The 22,365-nt window shown below is 38.0% G+C and overlaps 1 protein-coding gene across 2 annotated transcripts in view; it reads left to right on the plus strand.

The window, feature by feature from the left end:
• The window catches only part of CDK14 (cyclin dependent kinase 14), a 316,058-nt gene that overhangs the window by 77,115 nt on the left and 216,578 nt on the right, over nucleotides 1-22,365 (plus strand). For both annotated transcript variants that reach the window (XM_080385509.1, XM_080385510.1), the window contains 2 exons: nucleotides 6,265-6,510; nucleotides 17,588-17,682. In XM_080385509.1, coding sequence (XP_080241635.1) covers nucleotides 6,265-6,510; nucleotides 17,588-17,682 — 341 coding nt within the window. The remainder of the gene's footprint in view (nucleotides 1-6,264; nucleotides 6,511-17,587; nucleotides 17,683-22,365) is intronic.

Here is a 22,365-nt window from a genome sequence, read left to right on the forward strand (position 1 = left end):
GCATTGAATCTATATCACAATAACAAAATCTGATAAACAATATATTATATTTTTACATTAATCACAAATGCAGATTAAGGAGTATTGCTTGAAATGATACAAGGTGATTCAAAGAGACATCTTTATTTAGAAATGGTTTTGTGAATGGTTATGCTGATTTTTATTTATTTTATAGGACTTAATATGGACTTTATGCATGGATCAAAAATAACTTGTGATTTCAGTCTCAACTTCAGCAGTTGTCTTTATGGGAAAATGTGGCTATTTGCACACATTAGGTCCTGAGATGTGATAAATGCTGTAATGTTTGGGTGGGAGCTGTAAGAAACTGTAGCCCAGTGATCTTTAACTGATGTAATGATGACTAAGCCTGTTTATCCTAGAGCAGCCTTGGGATCTTCTCAAATTGATTATGAGACGGGGTAGGATGAGAAGGGAAAAAAGACTGTTCAAACTGTTTTGTTGTCTGTCATACATTGTCTTCTGATTCTGATCAGCACTAAGAAAGCTGCAAAGTATAAACGGTGTTTTGCTTTTCTGTGGTTGTAAGATTAGGAATTTTGAAGTGCCCTTTCTTTAATATTCTGGGTGTGTGGTAATGGCTCTTTTAACTTTAAATACATGAAAATATACAGAGAAACACTAAAATAACTTAATACCAAACTGCGTTAACTTTTGTGGAGCTGCTTTTTATTTTGCTTTATGTTGCCAGAATCTGTGATAGCTCAAGTAATATTGGAATTGACATGAAAATTCAGATTTTCTAGATAAATCTTCCCTTTGTTGTTTCTTCCAAAAGTAGGGAAGAGCTCCTCAAACAACTGCAAAGTGGCTGCTTGTGCTGTAGGTTTTAAGTGGCAAAATGACTTCTGTCTCATCATGTCTCTTTGTCTTACCTTTTTAGTTAAGTCTGAGTAAATAATTGTGGACAAATTTTAAAGGTGGATTTATTTCAGTCATCCAGATATGGAGAATGTGTGAGATACCAGTGGTTGCTCTGGTGACTACTTGGTGTATTGGCCTATTGTTTGGTAGCAGAGTGTGAAACAACTTGGGGAAATAAAATTGTGTACTTACCATTAATGATCTTGAGAAATATAATGGGCAGGATGTTCATGGAGAAGTGCTCCTGTTAAACCACATCTGGACCGACAGGCATCTTTTCTCCAAGGCTGGGGTCAGGAGCTCTCAACTACAGATGCTGTTACCTCACTGGGTAGGAACAGTCATTGCAATTTTCAGATTAAACCCTTTCCCAAAAAGACACCAAGTCCTTGGGTAGTTCCCAAGTGCTGCTTTGAAAGTACTTTTCCAAACAGTAACTTCATACACAAAGAACGAGTTTCTGTAGGACCAGTTTCTGTTCTTTATGGAGAAAAGCAAGACTCCTCCCAAAGGGAAATCGGGCGTTAGAGCCTAGATTTTCCAGGACTTTTATCTTGGAACCAAAGCAGGGATGTGGAGGATGCATGTCCTACATGTAAAGTTCTCTGGTGTGAATACCACCCACACACATGCATTTTTTTGTTTTACCTTTTTTTCCATGTAGGAAATATATATATATTTTTTAGTTTTTATTTTATAAGTTGCCCCTTGTCCCTGCACCTCTGTTGCCATTTTTGCCAACATCTGTTTTTCAGCATGCTTGTCCAAGGTACTGCTGTTGGGATTCCTGCCAGGTGGGAGCTTAGGTGGCAGAATGTTTCACGTCTGGGACCACCTAATGTGCCCAAAATCAGAGGTGCTGAATCAGCCAGTGACTTCCTTGAGCCTTTACTATCTGATGGAAAGTTTGGAAGGATGGTAATGCCTGCTCAAACAGTTCTTATGTGACAGAGTTTTTTGGTGTATTGTCTGTTCCACTTGTAATAACCTATCGTTGTTAAACATACTAAGTTTATTGGCCTATTTTTAAATCCTTTTTCCTATAAAGAAGAGAGAAAATGTAACTGAAGATCCCATTGCTCCCCATAGTTATGAGATATGCTGGTAGAAATACCTCTTCTCAAAGTGGTAACTGTGACTTCATTGCACCACTTTTAAAAGCCACATAGTTTCTGAAATAGTTTATACTTCTGAAAGTTATGGTTTGAACATAATTTGTGCTGGGAGAAGTAAAAAATCATGGCAGTAACTCCTGAAGGGGAGAGTCACTTCAAGTGTTGACATACCTTAATGTTGACTTGTATGATGACTTTTGTTAAAGGAAGAGTAAGTAAAACAACTTACTGGCTCATGCTGTTTGCTAGACAGAAGTTTCTTTGAATGGATATCACATTCATACTGAAAAGTTCTTCTCTTTCTCTTGCTTGCATATTATAAAGCTTGATTGTAATCTTGTGCATGACAAACCAAGATGCCACCTGTATTGTCTCTACATACATTTGAGGTAAGTATTTGTAACAGTTAAAGCACCATTGATTACATCCTTATGTAGCACAAGTTTTAGACTGCAGTGGCCTTTACAGCATCTCAATGAGTGTCTGGGCTCCACTGTTTCAAGTACAGCATTACATAGATTTATAGAGCAAGGGCAAGAAGGGGTGATGAATCCTATAGAGTCATGAGCTCTTACACTTGTTTAACTTTGTTTTTTATTCTGGTAACTAGCAAAATCATCCAGTTTTGAGGCTGCACTAGCAAGAGACAGTTTCCACTACTTTCTGTATTCTCATCTTTATTGGAGTGCACAAGTGTTGTTCAGTGTGTAGGTTAGTGAAAGAATAGTCCCCACACTGAGTAACCTATCCATTATGTAGATAAAACCGATGACATGGGATAAAAAGAAATGTCCTGTCTTACAGATAGTAAAATAGACTCAGTAGGAAATTCTCACTAGCATGGAAGGCGGCATGGGAGCATCTGAAAGAGGCTGAAAATATGAACCTGTGTTCTTTGTGACAAATACTATGCTTTAACTGGAAAATAATCCTTGCTCTCTTACACAAAAATGAAGTTGGAAATAAGAAGCGTGGCTTAGACTTCACCTGATTACCAGCAAGGAACTACCAGGTGGTAGACAGTGGTTTACAGGTCTAAGAGCTTCTGATGCTAAGTATTTGTATGTATCATTTGAGAGGCTGAAATTTATAAGCATTACTTTTGTTATGCAGTACAAGGAGATGATCCTTGAAAGGCTGAATTAGTGTTAACAGAAAAGTTCAAACCTGTACTGTTCCTAAAAGTGGTCTGGTCATGCCTGTGAAATCTAAGATCATTTGTATGCACAAGAAGATCTGAAAAATACTTCATGGGCCAGTCTTGCTCAGTCAGTACACTGTTGCTTTTTTGCATGATTAGTCACTGTAGAATAAATTCTGCTGTTAGCTGGAGCACAGGAGTGGCCGGCAGGTCAGCATGCCTGCTGCCCAGGGTAAAAGCAAGGCTATTGTGATAACTTAGCTGTTGCTGGCGGAGGGAAACCTGAAATTACCAATGAGTTAAGTGCAACCTTAAACTGTGTAAGTTTGAAGTTATAGCCAGTGCTCAGTACTGATGTTTTAGGTGTGCTTCTTTCAGATTTCACAGAGTAGAGTTTCAGTGTGAAGCTGGACTTGGCCTATCTATGACAGTGTGAAACAACTGCTTAAATGCTATTTCTCTTAGTTTTGTGTAGGCAGCGTAGATGGATTGGGAATGTGTACCCTTCAACAACAGCATAAGCTCAGCTCTGTTGGCTTCACAGTTTGCTGTGGTCAGTGGTCACTTGAAGAGAATGTGCTATTTCTGCTAGGGAACTATTGATACTGGTGAGAGAGAAGTGATGAATGGAACCCTTGCTAGCGCTGGCAGGAGAAGCACTGCGGTTACAGAGCAAGGAGAGAGAGGAGTGCAGCGAGCGGCCTCTGCGTTTGCGCTTCTCTGCAGTCGTCTCTCTTGTCTGCTGATGACACTAATGTTGAGCATGTGCACCCACTGAGGTGTTTGACTTCTGAGCTGGGGGCTGGTTGGTGTGTGTCTTGGTTTTAGTAATTTTCAGGTTTGAAGTTAGCTTTTAGAAGATGATTGTGGTGATTTTTATCCGACTCCAGATTTATTCAAGTAACCTGAAGGTTAAACTGTGCACCTTCAATATCTAATTCCAAACTATTACTGCTTCCAGTAGAGACAATCAATAGTAACAGATGTCTTGCCTTTTTTTTTTTTTTTTTTTTTAATGCAGTGCTTGCTTAGCACACATTAAAGCTAGACATGGAGATTCTCCACTGGAAAAAGGAACTAGAAGCAGCAGTCATGGCATTATTATCTATAGGATGTGTATAACTCTGGATTCCAAACATTTTAACTGGCTACAGGTGGGCTTTGGTAATTTGAAAGGAAGACAAATACAGCTTTCGAACCTTTCCTCCCTATTTCCTACCCCTGTTTTCTAGATCATAGGATGTAATAGGCTGAGAAATACTTCCTGATTTATTTGCATCCATGTCGATTAAGCAAAATAGAAGCACTGCTATTGTAATAGTGATTTCAGTTTACATTATGTTTAAACGTCTTTGTTGGTAGCAAGCATTGCAAGAACACAGATCTGGAGAGGACAGTGGGAAGTATGTGGGTGCATGTCTGTGCATATAAGTTGTTTTAGGGAAAAGAAGCCAATTAATTTTACAGGAAGGCTAATTAAAAATTCTTTGTGCAGCAGCTCTTTATCTTGTGTCTCTGAAGTAAAAGACCAAAATTACATAACAGCCTTAATTTTGGCCTGAGAGGGAGTTATCGTTGGAATGAAGGGGGTCTGTTCCTTTTCTCATTTAAAACTTAAAGTTAAGTTTTAGTCTTGGAGAAACCACTTTAATAAGAAGAAATGTGAACCCTTGTAAAGCCTGCTTTGTCATGCTAGTGATGTCCTTCATTAGAGTTGACCTGTTGTATGATTGTTTGGCCATATGGCACTGTGCAGGAAATGTACTTTAAATTTTTAATGTACAAAAGAAATCTTTGATCTACTGTTACAGTGGATCATCAAAACCACAAAACATTAAAACCGTAAAAAACACAAGATGTAGTCACTCAGCATTTCTATAAACAATTGAAGAAAGTTCAATATCAAGGCACAGAATTCCTCTGGGGAAATGGCAAAGAATAATTTATTGGAGAAGTTTGTGTTGGAGATATTTTGAGTTATGGGAGAAGAGTCATTATTACATGGTAATGATAATTTTTTTTTCATGTTAACTATTTTATGACAGCAAGTTTTCAAAAACGCTTAGATTGTACGTGCTTGAATGCGAAGTTATGCTTCTGTAGTTGTATGTATATGAACGGTATAGTTGACAGCAAATTAAGACTGTCTATGCCTAAATACTTGCAAATATCATGGAAGAAATACATTGTAGATTCTTGTGATTTGCCTTACGATTTGAGGATTCTCTTGGGACTGCTTACATCACACTTCAGAACTTTCCCCTGTAGCCTGAAATCTAAAATTACTTCTTTTCTTCTCAAGTAAAAGGCAAGTCCCTTATGGGTGAAAACAGAAGCTGAGGCCTCAAATACAACCCTCTATGAACTGTGTGATTTTAAAAAATGTCTTGTATGTTGGAAGGTATTAGTATTAAAGACATAAATGTGCATGACTGGAGCATCTAAACTTGCTGTTATGCCCATTTAATTCTTTTGAACTAGCGTTAGCGTATTTTGGTAGCTCAAGCAGCAGATTATAGTCTTTGGGGCTCGGCAGTCTCATACTTCATGGTAACAAAGAATTGAACTTCTGTGCTTTAGTGTGCCATTAAGCTGCAGTCTCACATTTCAGTGCCTGGGAATTGATTTACTGATTTGATTTTCTGATACATATGGTGATAATAATAATAACACTGTATAAGCATTATTTAAAAATACAATAATATATTGGTATTGGATCTTTGGCAGGCCAGCACCAAAGTGCACACACAAACTACCATCATTTATTTTAGTTTGGTCTCATCCAGTTTTAGACAAATGGAAATCAATACTGCTTGCAGATATTGGTAGCTGGATTGGAGAAAGAAATGAAACATTATTGTTGCTAAGAACACGTACAAGAATACAAATGTATGAATTTTATGTATGTTCCTTTTTTTTCTTTCTTTTCCAGGATCTTTTAGTGCACTGTACAAAGATAGGCTTGTATGTGTCCTCTATGTAAAATTAATGTGTTGTTTGCAATCTTAGCGTAGAAACAGAAGGTGAATGTTGATGAAATGCAGTGCCTTTTTTTATGCTGACTGATGTATGGATTGACACTTTGAGTCTGTTAGAATCAATGAATGCTGTTTTTCCTTTCAGATATGTGTCACAAAGATGTCTACACGGAACTGCCAGGGAATGGATTCAGTGATCAAACCTCTGGATACAATTCCTGAGGATAAAAAAGTCCGGGTTCAGAGGACGCAGAGTAGTTTTGATCCATTTGAGAAACCAACTAACCAAGTGAAGAGGGTTCATTCGGAGAACAACGCTTGCATTAACTTCAAAACCTCATCTGCAGGGAAGGAATCGCCTAAAGTAAGGCGGCACTCCAGCCCCAGCTCTGTAAGTGCAGTCTTCACACCTATGTGTGTACCAAATGGTGGAATTACTAACACCAGACAAATGTTTTCTTGCTTAAGAAGGAATTTTTACATGGAAACAAACCAAAAACTTCTATTAAAGATGTTTCCCATATATATTTGTAGTTTATGTATAAAATGGAGTAAGAAAATAGAACTTGAAGAAGAATGTATGTTGAAATTTCTCTCAGATATTAGCTAGGATGTCTTGCAGGATTTCTAGGCATTTTCCTCTCCTGATCCTGGTATGGCATTAAAGCTGCTGTAATGTTTATGTTGCAAATTTTTCAGAGGGTTGCTTATTTTTGAAGAGGAGCTCCTTCCTGTAAGTTTAGGAAACCAGTGAAGTGCCTTTTCGAATTTTTAGATTTAGTTTTTAGAGAAACGGGTCAGATTTGACAGATGTTGTTTACATTTTAAAATTATCTTTTAAAAACCAAGTAGTAAAAATAATATTTATTTCTATGTCAGAAACTCTGTGTGTGAGAGAGAGAGAGAGAAGAGAGAGAAACAGCTGAGAAGGATTTGGCAGCCCATCATTGTTTTATTCTCAAGTATTTTGAAAGAAACTAGATAAATAAAATGTCATCTCTTTCGTGAATAATGCCCAGAACAGATTTCCCCCAAAAGACCTTCAAAATTATTGAAAAGCTATTTCTGTTATGCTTTGGCAAGAAAAATCCATAATAATGTGACCTTTGAGTCTAAGACTGCAGATCTAAGCAGAACGGATGTAACACTTCAAATCTTTATTGGCGTGAAATAATTTAAAAGGTTGATTGCCTCTTCTTTTTTTCTTTTCTTTCTTTTTCATTTTGCTGTCTTCTGGACATCTTGTGTCCTCCCTACAGAAGTTTGACGGAATCCTGTCAGACTTCCAAGAAGGGACAGAGATTCATTTTCTGTAGTTGAGCTTTGTTTAACCCATGTAAATTTAATGGATAAGATGTCATGTCTCCAGGGCACTGTCCTTTTTAGAAAAGGTTACATTTTAAAATGTAACCATCTGTAGCAAAAACAGGTTTGCTTTTCCATCCTTGCCTGGCATTATATAGCTGCTGCCAAAGATGTCTCCGGTGTGTTTCAGATGAGTCCATAGAAAGGAGTTTTTACCATAAAACTTTTGCAATCATTAAGGATGGGATGGAGCAGTTTGTACCATGTTTACCTGTGTGTCATGCCTGATTATTGTTGGCACCACAGCTATCAATTTAAATGACTTTTTTAAGAAAGTATTCCCTTAAGTTTTTTTTGCAGTATTAACTCACTCTCCACCTCTGCTGTTCTTACCATGTCCCTCTTAGAAACTACTACTAATTTCTGTTAATGCTTTATGTACTTATTTTCTATTAAAACTGAAGAGTTTTATTTGCTTTACTTCCAGAATTTTAAAGCAGACTTTTTTAAAACTGTGTTATTGGCATCTTGTTCTTTTCCAGAGGGCTGGTACTCTACAGTGTTCATGCAATCTCATATGATCCCAGTATATTCTTATGTAAATGATGTTAATGCTGCTTCTACTAGTACGCTGCTGGTTAGAGCCCTAGCTAGACATACGGTTTTGGTAATCTTCCCCTATGCTGACTCACCCAGACTTGCTGCAGACATCTTGTGTTAGAGTAGGTGCATAGGAATTTCCTGAAATACAATTCTTGTTTCTCAACTTCCCATAATTCTTCCTGATCTGTATAGCTCTGTTTGGTGAACTCAGTTCTTCCTTCTGCTTGGAGGCATTGTTAGTAATTTTTCACTTTTCCTCACAAGGAGCAATCCAAAGAGCACCTGGCAAGGAATAAAACTTGTGGAATAATGTCAACATTCATACCAATGAAGAGGGAAGAGCAGAACTTCACAGCAAAAGGTGGCGTTAGCCCTCTGCTGATTGCACGTCACGCCTGGTCCTGCCCAGCAGACCTAAGTTCACAGATGATCAAGACAGAGATATGATCAGGCTGCTCCCCTTCCCCCAGAGTCTGAATACATTGCCTCAGGCAGATGTTCTGATGCACATTTCATTGAGCATATGTCTGTGTGGTTAGCTGCAGGAATTTGTCATTTTCTGGTTTTGAATTACACTTGAATTGATGAAGGATTTTGGGGTTTCATTTTTCTTCTAGCCTTGATGTTGTAAAGCAGATGCCCTTGCTACTTACTTTTCTGATCACTACTTTTTTTTTCTTCTGTGTCAGAGGACTACTACATATTCTCCCTTACTGAATTAATACTTGATTCTCTGGAAATTCTTCTGCTGTATAGATTATACCAGTCTGAATGGGCATTTCAGTTTCTGTTAATGTTCTTTAGCATGCTATATCCTCTGGGCTGTAGTGGCTGCAGTTGTGTAGTTGTGTTTGTTTCAGTTTTGCTTCTACTTTATGTAAGCTTTATTTTAAGATACTCTGATACATGTAAGCTACCTTCTATTTTCACTTTGTATGCTTGATTAGTAGAGGAACTGAATTAGTGATAGGCTCTTCCCTTTCATCGTTTTAAGTCCTCTATAGCCATCAGGTGGGGCAAGTGATGCCTACAGAAGGTACATGGCTGAGGCTTGCAGTGCCATATCACTGCTTCTGCTCAGGTGAAAGTCCTTATTTGTCTCAGAAACATTTTTTTAGATGCGACCTGAAGGACCTTGTTTGTAATGCCCTGAGGCATTAGCTTCAGTTTTGATGAGTTTCAGAAGCTTTATGAGCTTTCTGGCAGGTATCAGCTTCGGTGTTTGGTGAAGATCACCAAATAATGCTCCACAGGTGGCATGTTACCCATTTTGTGTTTTACATACCTTGAAAATGCTCTGTGCCTTGTGATGAGAAAAATCACACGTGCAGAGGTTTGGGGAAGCTGGAGCTCTGTGTTCCTGCCCATAGATTGTCACTTGGAAAATAAATTGTTTCCTCTTGAACACGAAGTAATTTTCGGCAGTTAATGTCACACCTTGTTGCAACCCAGTAGTAATCCTGTGTTGTTAATTAGTGCAGTAGTATACAGACAGAAGTTAGCACTTTTTTTGTTCTTATAAGACAAGCAATTTTTATAGCTATAGAGGTTTTTCCACCTGACATTTGCATACTTTTATGTAAAACAGTCACATTGATTCCATTTTCTTCCCCCCCTTCTTTTAAACATAAGAAAAGATCCATAAGTGTGATTTTCAAACTGTTTAAACTGTTGAAATTGTATGTTATTATGGAATGGAATTTCCAGCAAATACTTACCCTTCTATCACGTGAGGAAAAATGGGTAACAGTCACCTTGGAGATAGTGAAGTAGGTGTTTACCTACCTGTGCATCACCTGTTGCCAACTGTTAGAAGGAGGGAACTTGGCTTGACAAGCCTTTGCTCTGATCCAGCCCAACACAATATATGTGTGCATATTATACATATATATATTATATACATGTAGCTATAGTTATGTGCACTTACCTGTCTGTATATATCTATCTTTATAAAAATCTTTTTCTGTTTTTTTCCTACCAAGGGAAGAAATTTGCTTTGCTTTTCCCCTTAACTGAAGAAACAGTAAAGCTACAAAATAAATTGGACAAAATAAAAAAAAGAATAACTCAAAACCAAACACATGCCACGCTTCCCAAAATAACTGGCTTTGGAAGATGGTTTGACTCTAATTCTTTGAAATTTTTGAGATCCATGCTTTTTAGGCACGTGGCCTTATTTATTTTTCTCCAGTACAAGGTGAAGTTTTATTGTATTCAGTGTACACATTTTATACACCAAAACAGTACTTTTGCACTGTATGTAAATAGAATATTGCAGGTTCTGTAAGCTAGCCATCAGGTCAAGATTTAGTTAAGTATGCATCAGTTTATTCTCTTTGAATGGCTTAAAATCCATGGCAATGAAGTAAAATTTCATGCTTAAGTTATATATACTACCTTCCAGTTACTTTATAAAAACTAAATGCAGCAAACCACTAATATTCTACCAACTCATGTAAATGTAAAAAAATAATTTAGATAAAAATAGTTGAATAAACAATGCTTTACTGCATTGATTGCAACTTTTGGGGAGAGCAGCCTTTCTTCTGTTTCTGTAAATTCTATTAATTTTCAGTCTCGTTATATGAACTTTCTTTCAAAAAAGTACAAGCAAAAAGCATAAACTGATCCTATCAAGACATTGTAAATCAGCTATATAAGAAATCTTAAGTTTAAAGCAGACACTAAAGTTAGAATTTTGTCTAAAAGTTAGGTTATCATTTCTGTCTGCCTAAACACTTGGTGTGCCGTTCTTGCCTGTCTTCCTCTTCAGGTGTATGCAACTTCTGCAGTTTTAGGAACCTGTTAATTACTAGGGTAACTGCGTCCTTCCTGGTCAGTACTCTTTATTGAAGTAAGAAAATTTTGGAGTCCAGCGTACAGAGCGGATTTTTCTTTTCTGGCACAAGGGAACCTTTAATAATTGTTAACCTGGGGGATATACTCTCTTAGATGATGAGGCAGATAAAATGTGGCAGTTGCTCCAGCTTCTGTGCTTTAATAGCCTGGAGAACAAGTAAACAGCTTTAAAAACTGCATCTAGCCCTTCCAGAGAGAGCTCGATGGTTATTTCTGCTCAGGTTGCTCTTAATTTATGGCTGTGTGTTAAAGGGTTAGAAAGATGCAAGCAACAGGATAGGATCAGATAGTGGAAGAGCTGAGATTAAGGCTCTGTTTGAATTCTTGAACATCTTTGTATCACTTGAATATTGCCTGAGGAAACAGTCCAACTTCCAATGTTATTTATAAAAAAAAGTGTGATCAAATTGGCCTGTTATTGTAGGTTGGATACAACCTGAAATCAGTGTGAAACTTTCATATGGTTTTGTGAAAGAAGCTTTACCCCATTGTGTCAAAGAAGACAAAAAAATAAAATGGTTAAAAAAAAATAAGAATCTTCTGTTGTTCTAATTTAATCTCAGTTAAGCTTCTTGGCCTACCTTTTACCTTCGTTTTTCTGGCAGTGAATTTCTTTCTTTTGAGGCACATAAACCCCCAGATCTTTGGTTTTGATTTTCAGTAATTTACAGTGGTACTGTGAGCATAATATTTTTTTCCCTTGGGGATAGTTTTTTATCCCCAGAAGTTTAATATCCTGCAGGATATGTGGTTTTTTAAAAAAAGGTTTATTTAAAACTTAGGCTCAGGAGTGTGATGGTTAAGTGTGACATTCACAAGCTGTTTTGCAGTTATGAAAAATGCATGAGAACATAACCCACACAGCTTCTATAAGAATAGTCAGGTGATTTTCAGTGTAATTTTCCATTAAAGTTTTCTTTACTACATAGATCTTGAAAATTTCAAAGAGAGGTATTCACATGACAGTGTAGTGCAAAGACTCATACTGCAAGATCTTGGATTAAACCTATTACCCCTTCTACAGTTTATATCAATGGAATGGCTATTTGAAATTACCTGATCAGCAAAGACAGATTCCTGTCATTTATTTTTCTCTCTGTTATTTTTAATACTGTCACATCAGTTTGAAATACTAGCTATTTCTATTTCTGTATTCAGCATTTTGGCATACTCTTTCTATCCTTGTTACTATGATCTGTGTTTCCTTAACCAGAGGGGAAAAAAATTTCTAATCTCAGTTACTGTAACCTGTGCTGCCAGAGATGCTCACTCCCTGTGCTCAGTGGGGCTTTTAGACTAATCTTGCACTGGGAAAATTGTAGGCCAATAATAGGAAAACTAGCTTAATGGCAACTATTCTTCAGGGAAAGTGAAGCATACAAGCAAACAACTAAAATTCCTGTTAGATTTCTTGGAGGAAAAGCTGTGCACTGTTCTGTGCTCCAGTTGCCAGTGTCTTCTTGGAGATAACATGATCCGTGACAATTTGTGCTGGCTTACTTTCACAGTGACTTGGGAGTATGTTTAATTCTTCAGAGGCACGGGGATCTTTACTCCCTTCTGTCCTAGTAATTCATCTATCTTTCCCATCTGAGTGCTGTGGAAGATTTCTCACTAGCATGAAAATTCACTTTTCAGTGATTTTTCCAGTGGTATCAATTTCTTGTTCACAGGTTGATTGCTGCCTGTTTAACTTTTTGCCCATTAAAAAGTTCAGTCTTAGTCACGTATGCACCTGTGTTTTATTTTTTTCTTAGCTTCAGAAATTCTTTTTTTTTTTGTAGCAAATACAAAGCTGTAGCGCTGAGCAGTGGGCTTCTTTACACCTAAATAGTCCCACTGATGTTTGCTATATACAAGTTTGTGTGCACATAGGGAGGAGATCTCCCGTTGGCTTATATCCAACAAATCATGATAAAAATTTTAAAGAAAAGACTTGAAGGCTTTAGTTAACTAAACAAAAAAATTACACATTCAGTAAATAACCAGATTTCAGATATGGCAAAGCTTGTCCTTTTATCACAGTCACTTTATGTTGTGACATGTTTTGGTTGACGGCCGGCTGCACATGAGCCAGCAGTGTGCCCAGGTGGCCAAGAAGACCAACAGCTTCTGGGCTTGTATGAGAAACAGTGTGGCCAGCAGGGCCGGGGGAGTGACTGTCCCCCTGTACTCAGCACTGGTGAGGCTGCAGCTCGAACACTGTGTTCAGCTTTGGGCCCCTCACACCAAGAGGGACGTTGAGGTGCTGGAGCGTGTCCAGAGAAGGGCAACGAAGCTGGTGAAGGGTCTGGAGCACAAGGCTTATGAGGAGCGGCTGAGGGAACTGGGGGTGTTTAGCCTGGAGAGGAGGAGGCTCGGGGGGGGCCTTACTGCTCTCTACAGCTGCCTGGAAGGAGGCTGTAGGCAGGTGGGGGTCTCTTCTCCCAGATAACAAGTGACAGGACAAGAGGAAATGGCCTCAAGTTACACCAGGGGGAGTTAAGATTGGGTATTAGGGAAAATTTCTTCACAGAAAGGGTGGTCAAGCATTGGAACAGGCTGCCCAGGGAAGTGGTTGAGTCACCATCCCTGGAGGTATTTGCAAGGTGTGTAGATGCAGTGCTTGGGGAGATGTTTTAGTGGTGAACTTGGCAGTGCTAGGTTAATGGTTGGACTCTATTTTAAAGGTCTTTTCCAACCTAAATGATTCTATTACTTTGTGGTTCTGTGTTGGTGTTTTAGGGGGGTAAAAAGCAATACGGAGAAGTAAGAAGAAAGGAAAATTTATTGTGGGTGGAAGTATTATAATGTTAGATCTTCAAAAAGTAGCTTTGAACAAACATTTATCAAAATACATGTGTTCAGCTAAAATTAGCTGAAATTCAGCTAAAATTAGTACTCTTTTTCTGTTGAGAAATCTTGCCTGGGTGAAATTGGAGGATTACACCAGCTTTCTAAAACATAGGGGGAATTCTTGGAAGACTGCTGCTTGTGAGGTGTTGGGGCTGATGGCAAGCACTGTACATTTGACGTGCTCTGGATATGTCTCACTCACTATGTGTATTTCAGTCAACCACTTCCTAGGCAGAATATGGGATGCTCGTGACTCAACCAACACAAATCTCTGTGTATATGTTTTCCCATGTGTTTTACCGGAAGGAATAAAATAAAAGAAGAGCTTGTATTTAAAAGTAATTTTTCTGTATTTGATTTTAATAGTAGCATTTACTAAAAAAAAAACCAACAAAAAACCAAAACAACAACAACAAAAATTGGCACCATAATCTTGCTGTGACAAGACACATTTTTTTAATAGATACGGTTGAAAAAGATAATGTGGAGAAATCTGAATAACAAAATTTACGGCCACGAAGCTCAGAAAATAACTGTGTGAAAGGGAGAGTGCAATAATAAAGAAGGCTGAGGTGGTTATAATTGTCAGCGGTCACAGAGAATTTCAAATTATTTAGATCCCCCTCCATAGCCCTTTATTTAGACCCCTTTAAGCTTAAAACAAGTTTGGGGAAGTTTCCTGTTTTTGCATTATCTCAGTCAGTCTTCACCTCCGTTATAATCCAGAAATAAAAGGAAAGGTAAGAAGAGTATGAACTTCTTAACCTTATAAGCAGCTTGTAGTAAGTTTGAATTATTATTTGTAACTCCATTTAAAGAAAAAAAAATGAGAAAATGTTGGGGAAATGGTAAACTTGTTCCTTCATTTTCTGAAGTAATTGCATGTGCTGAGTGATATCTGTCTTGCTGTTTCATTTAGAACTATCACGCAAATTAGTTTGCAGACTCTTCTGCTGCCTCAGAATTTATTTAATTTTTTTTTTCTTGGTGAAATCCTCTGAAGTGCTTTTCTACACCAGATACCTTCAAAATTTTAAGCCTTTTAAGATTACAAGTGCAAGGAAAAATAATGTCTGTTTTCACAAAGGAACATCTCTAATACTGTGAAAATGTGGGTGATCCCATCTAGTGAGCCAGTGGGAATACAGCTGAGCTCCACTGCGGAGGTACTGTAACCTGCCAAAGAGGAGGATTTCAGCCACGTGGTTTTACTGCATACGAGGCAGACAGTGGCTCATGGGTTTCTGATTGTTTTCTGGTTGTTTCTGGTCTGCTCTTACTCAGTGTGAGCAGGCACTGCACATGTGATTTAGGTTGCTTGGGGAGGGTGGTGGGTCAGCCTTGCTGCTGCAGAGCTGAGCCCTGGGGCACTGTGTGGGGTTATCCCCGAGGACAACACAGTTGAAACCAGCACCTCTTTTGTATGTTCAGGAGTGAGCTCACCTCCTGGTCCTGCCACTGCAAGATTTAGCATTTTGCCTGTACTTGGTAAGGATGCAGCAGCTTCCAGGAGAAGAATGAGTCAAAAGGCATGACCTTAAATCTATGCTTCTTGCAGCTGGAATATGGAGAAATGAGCTTGTGGTTGCAAGAGTAGTTACTGTTGATGATTTACGTGTGGTAATGGATTAAAGGCTTCCTGTTTCCTATCAAGATCTTAAGGCATTACAAGTTGTTGTGACCTTTATATTATAGTTTTCAGCAGTATAAGATAAAAGTAAATCTCAGTGTGAAAATAAGGAATTGATGTGAAACCCATGTATAAACCCTGTCCTTTTTCTGCCTTGCTATGAGGAAACCAACAGTGAACTATTCACTGTTAACTAGGGCAGCATTTCCACTCCAGCTGCTCACAGTGTGTTCACTGCAACCTGCAATTTGGGAAATCCTTTGCTATCACTCTTCATTATATGGGAGGCACTTTAATATCTAAACACTTTTTTTTTCTATAGTTGTGTAATGTTGCATTAGTCCATAATTGGGTATTTTAATGAGAAGGCTACTTGAATAAATATTCTAGTGACATCTGTAATAAAGCTGTGATTAAAAAAAATATATTTGTTTCTAACCAGGCAGAATGCATTTTTAAGCACAAACGGGGAACCAAGAATATTGCTGCCTTATCTATAATGACGTGTTCCAAATAGTAACAGCAAAAAGATCTGAGCAGTCTCCTATGACAAATTTTCATTGATCTATTAATATTTAGGAATTGGATAGCAAAATAATAGGTTGTTATGTGTACTGGAGGGACATGAAAGGGCTCAGTTTTGCAAACCTACATGTGTATATTCAGATACCATTCAATAGAAAGCTGGGATTTTCATCTCAGAAAAAGGTGTATATATGCCAAAGCGTCAGAATTTTGTCTCAGGACTACTGTAGAATAGTTGAATAGAGAGTTTTTTGTGTTTTCTGGCTAATGGTTAATTGGATGTAATAGAGGGGTATGAGGTACTAAGTCATCTGACCTGGGATGTTCTTTGTTTAAATAGAAGTAATTTTTAGGCTCAGTTGATTTAAAACTTTTGAACATGGTTTTAAAAAACTTTACACATAGATGTATCCTGTGCTGTAATGTTTGTTACCTTTCAAAAAAACATGAAATGAGTACTTTTTGTAAATCGGGTGTAAGATCCTAAATATGAGTGTACACTGTGTGCAGCTGCACATGTCTTAGAGTCTCCCAGTTGTATTCAGTGCTGGATTTCCTTGGCTGCTTTTCTTTGTGATGTTATAACCAGAGTACTAACAAATCAGTCCCTGTATGTGATTTCGAGCATTGGTGCTGACCCTCCAAAGTTTCTGCTCTATACTCTTTTGGTTGGTTTAGGTACAGGACATCTGGGCACTGCAGTCTAAAATATATGTGGATAATGCTGAGAGCAGCTGCAGGTCATTTTTTTTGCAGTATCTTTTGTGTCTTGGGGAGGAAAAATAAAAAGCCCTTCCCTTGCAGACAACTGGAAAATGGGAAAGTTTGGGAAAATGGGATGCACTTCGGAAAACTCAAACATTTTTCCAAGAACTGAATTGGAAAGTTTTCGTATCAGGTGGATTTCTGTTTTGGCAGTGTTGTGGTGTTCTCAGTTAGGAGCGTGTAAAAGTGGGATAAGTTCCTGTCTAAGATAAGTCTGTCATCTGGCCCTTTGAGCAAGAATTATTGCTTAGCTTAGTTTACTTTTAGACCACTCACTTAAGCTGCAGATACTAAGGCTACAGGACTTTAATCAACAATGCTGTATATACATGCCATTCTAAGTATGGTGTGATTATATCCACAATCTGAAGACTGTAAACATAAGTCAACATCAAGATACTCTCATTAAAGATGCTTTCCTGTAGTATTTTGGCTGCTACCTCGACAATGGTTGATGTAATGGGACACTGACTACTTAGAGCAATGTTGGGGGGGGGCTTTAGTCTTAAAAAAAATAAATAAATAAACAGCTCTTTTAATCTGGTTTTGTAGGGCAGATTGAGAGTGTTGTTTAGATCTCTTAACAAAGATAGATGACTAAGTTGTTAATGTTCTTTTTCCTGTATGAAGTGATGCATGTGAAAAATAAAACAGAAACATCTCTTTGATTAAGCACAAAATCCTCTTGATAGTTCCAGTGGTGTAAGTGTATGATTGATATCTGCAACCACCATCTGGGGTGTTGAATGATATTTTGAGTAGGCCATTATATTGTTTCATTAGCTCTGCTATTGTTTTTTTTTTATTATTATTGTTGGCTTCTGAAAACATGCAAATCTGTTCTATGAGTTTTGATAGTGATGTGTGGTCTCTAAAGGCTGACTCAAAGCAGTTAATGCTGTGGGTGCAATACATGCTGAAAGGTCTTTTTTTTTGTTTTGTTTAGCCTACAAGCCCCAAGTTTGGAAAAGCAGACTCATATGAAAAACTGGAAAAACTAGGGGAAGGGTCCTATGCTACAGTATACAAAGGGAAAAGCAAGTAAGTGATGGTTTTCTTCATTTAATTTTGTGTGTAAATGAAGATAAGCAGAGAGCATTGACTGATGCTGCTGCACTTGTACATAGATCCCTGTGAATGGATGCAAAGTGGTACTGACAGCCATGTGCTCTAGTGAAAGAGACTGAAACCATGTTGCATAGGTAACATATTACATGCACACCAGAACAAGATGAAATTCCATCTTGTTAATCTGGTTTTTTTTTTTTGTACTTGAATGTTATAGTGCTTTCTTAATATCCATACCATGTTAATTTTTACGGGTAAAAACATGATACACAGTCAAGTAGCTTTTTCTGATGTTCTGAGAGCAATACTGAATATACGCAATAAGTTGTTGGTCTTTTTGTTTGTCATTATTAAAAAGCTTGAATAAAATCATATGAAGGGAATGAATGGAATTTTGGACTACTATAGTTTGTTTACAGGAGTTTATTTACAATCATTGCAACTACTCCACCTCAAAATAACCTAATGTATACATACCAGAATTTTTTTCAGCCACTGTAATGTTACTTATTGCAACTTTTTTATCCCCAGTGCCCTAAGTTGTTCTATATTGTATAACATAACTCAGTAAACGCACTTAAAATATGCTTCTTGAGCTTTGGTTGAGAGTTATCTTTTGTCAAGCAGTGTTTTGTGTTCATGTATTTAATCAAGTTTTCATGATGAAATTTTCAATAATAATAATAAAGCAGTTCTGAGAGAGGGATTGGGTATGTGTGATATCTTCATTTTAAAACTTTGTCTAGTGAACGATAGATGAGGCAATGCTGCCATTCTCAGCAGAGAGAATATCATGACAGTCATTGAACAGTGTAACTACTGAAACAATGAAATACATGTTAACGTTTTCCAGGGTCATTAAGTTAGGTAGGTACTGAAATGTAATTTTTTTTCACTGAATATTTGTAATAAATCAGAATGAGGGATGCCCGCATCTCTCAGTAACTTTGAGAGCAGTGCGCATAATGACAGCTGATAAGAATAAAACCATGTTCTAAATGTACAAGTATTTACACTTCTGCCATGCCAGTGCATGTATTAGTCTTTCAATGGCAGCTTTCTTCAAGAAAATGCAGTTACAGTGTATTGTTAACGGTTTGGTTATGCATCACTCTTAAGTTCCAGACATTATACACATGTAAGCTTTTTTATTGGGGTCTGCGTAATATGAGGAAATGGTATAGATTTCAGCTTGCACCTTATTACTAGTACCGTTCAGTAAAATCATAGCATGTGTCTGGTGATAGTTATCCCATATGCCTGGGCTTTCAATAACATTGGATTAAGGTAACAGGGTTGCTAGATGCCCCAAAAATCAGTGGAAAAGACTGAAAGTTAAAACCAAAGCAAAGCACTTCCCTGAAGCTATTTCATTCAGTGGTGATTTGTGAATGTGTTATGAAGCATGGATTTGTTAGAAGTATTCATGTGTTGTAGTAGAGATGACTGCAGACCTGTAAGAAATGCTTCAATGATGTTAATGGTAGTTGAATAATAAATTGAAATTATTGGGCACACTACATTCTCCATTATAAATAACAAACTCTGGATACATAGTGTGAAATATAACGATTATATGTAACTTTATTCTGCTGCTTCATGACATCTTTTGCAAGGTCTTTAAAATGTATTTTGAAGAAAGTGTGTATAACTAGAGTGTGGATAAGAATGTATATGCAGAGCGTATTTCTAATGTTATAGTAATATTCCTTCACTTGCTTAATTTTGATCGGCTTACTTTTTTCCCCCACTGAGAATTATGTAATTCCTGTATTACACTGCACCATCCAGTTTCAGCACCTCTAGTCCAGACTTCTGTTTCTTGAACTAGAGTAACAGTTGAATTACTTCCCAGCGTCGGGAGATCGTGCTTCAAGAACAGGGTAAACACTAGAGGGTCGAACTGCTATTTCAGAAGGAGGTGTTGGTTGAGTAATGTAACCTTGTTGCCTCTTATGTTCCTATGAGAAATTGAGGAATCTCTGGCCCAGGTGGTATCCCCAAAGAAGAGTGAGCACCACTGCTATGACATACTCGCAGGGAAGATGGATGGCGGGGGAAAATGAGTGGGCCAACACTGGCTCCAGCCATTCTATGAGAGCCTGACTTTTGCGCTGCTTTTCTGGCAGATTGGCTCAGACTGTTTCTAGCTTTATCTAAAATGATAAAGGAATACAATTTTTTTCTAGCACCTGCTGTAGCTACATAGGGTGGGGCTGTGATATGCATCACTGTGTTCTCCTGGCTACAGGCTCAGTGGGAGTTAAAATGAGCAAAACAGGTCAAAAGAGGTCTGTTTGTTTTGGCATGTGCCCAATTTGACTGCTGAAGGATTAAGCCCTCATGGCACACCACAGAATGCAGACATGACTTTTATGTGGAAAAGCTGGTAACACTTGCACAAGTGCATTTTGGTCAAAATGTTTGAGAATCCCTAATTCTCAAGTAACTTTAATGCTGGCCTTTCTCATTTCACCAAAATGTTTCTAAGATTTATCCATAACTGTAGCTGAATATAGAGAATTTAAGATCAGATTGAGCTGTTTTGAATGACGCTTTGTACTCAGAATTATTGTGCTTAATAGTTGTCACCAGCTGCATGTGGCAAGTGGTGGGGTTTGGTTTTTTTAAATGCATTTCCTGAGATATATTACAGCTTTTAAAATTGTTTCGCCTGCTGTTCATAATGATGGAATAAAAAATTCATGATCTTAGCTTACTATTTGGAAAGACTGAAAGGTACACCTGCCTCCAAAGACACAAAATCAGCCATTCATTTCTTAATATATAAAGTAATGCATGCAGTAGCTTCCTTTCAGGACAAGCCTGGCTTTTTACAGCTTGGAGCAGTATACGTGGTACCAAGCCCTTGCCTTCCTATCAAACATGGTTTTTTTCTAAGTATTTGTGGTATTATCCCAGGAAAGTGAAACAAAGTGGCCTAATTCCTCTTACTAGATGATGGATTTCTCTTTTTGTAGTCAGACAGAAATGATTCTCTAGGGTGAGGAAGCAGCAGAGTGAACGGGACTGTGTTACTGAGGAAAGTGAAGCAATACGCTCTTAGGCTGGGCTTTTTTTGGTTTTTTGGAGAAATAGCCAAGCAGCCATTTGTTTCTGGCTGACAGTTGCATCAATAGGCAAATCTATTTGATTTCACATGTTGCACATCAGTTGTGCGTCATGAAACTGATCTTGGCATGTTCATTTTCTACTTCCATTCAGGTTAGATTCTCACCTTACTTAGTTGTATAAAATCCCAAGAGGCTGCTTACTGCATGAAATTCAGATCACTTCGAAGTGATTTCTGCTTTTTTTTTTTTTTTTTAAAGTAAAATTTTTTGGAAAAGTAGGCCTAGTAATTTACTGATAACACTGTAAAAAATTGTGCAGGTTCCATTGGCTCTCTGTTTGGCTAACACCTTGACATTTACCATACAATAGGTGCAGAGCAATAGGTGACTTTTGAATTCATGTATCATTTCATGGCGTGGTTGAGCTGAAGTGATGTCTGTTGGTGTATTGACACATATATCTTCCTGCTGCCATTGACCTTCTTCCCCCTTGAGCTTGATTATAAATTTACCTGAATGTACAGCATTGGGATCTGGCTTGATCTGTGGCACATAAATGTTGATGTAAGTTATGAGAGTCTGGAGACAAAGCTGGTGACAGCACAAAGGAGCTGCTGCCAAGCAGAACCCCTTACAAAGCATTGTGGATGCCTCACATCCCCACATTGGGAACTCTGCATATTGCATTTAAGGGAAAAACCTGTGCTTTTGGCAATATTATGAATTGGCATGGTTTCCATCCTCTCCTCCCACTGTGTTCAATTGCCCTTCAAGGCAAAGATTTAAAAAAGATTACCTTGGTTAAAGCTATGTGATCTGTGACTGCTGCTTGCACAGCATGCATCTGTGTTTTGAGAGGCAAGCCAATAGTATCTCCACTGGTTCTGTACTGCTGTGGTCTTGATCTGCTTCTTGCTTTTCCATGTGATTTTTAGTGTACCTTTGCTTTTTTTGGCACCTTTTACTAAGTTGCATGTGCTCGAAGTATTACAAAAATATGTAGAATTTGTAAGAGAGCCCAGACAACGCGTTTTTTGTCTAATTTCCTTACCACAAACTTAGATAATTCCAATTTATCTTAGTGAAATGCTTGTCCTAATTGTCATGTGAAAGGGACGGGGGGGTGGGGGGGGGAGATTCCCTCCGCCCCGGGTGTTTGATCTGTCTGTCAGCACCCCAGGAAAGCTGAGACCCTTGCGCCTGACCAGTTTGTCAGTGTCCCATTACAGGGACCCTTCACTGAATTGTAGGGCAATTCGACTGCCTTGTTCAGGGAAACACGCCAACAGCATAAGGGGGACCCCTCAGCGGGTCTTCCTACTTTATTCGATTTATGTTACCCACTGCTGGCAACCGCTAGTGTCCACAAAGGATTAACACTAACAGTTTCCGGCATAACACTTCTCATTAATATAAAATTATGAAAAATTAAGGTTCATGATTCACAGTGATAGAGACTGTCTGCAAAATCAAGCTTGAAGTGATACACGACCAAACTATATACAACCAAAGTGTAATCACTAATAACAGCCAGTGTGAGTTAGTTATTGAGCGCGCATAAGACCAAGTTGTTACCCAATAG

The sequence above is a fragment of the Falco punctatus genome (assembly GCF_963210335.1).
Source record: "Falco punctatus genome assembly, chromosome: 4".
Taxonomy (NCBI): domain Eukaryota; kingdom Metazoa; phylum Chordata; class Aves; order Falconiformes; family Falconidae; genus Falco; species Falco punctatus.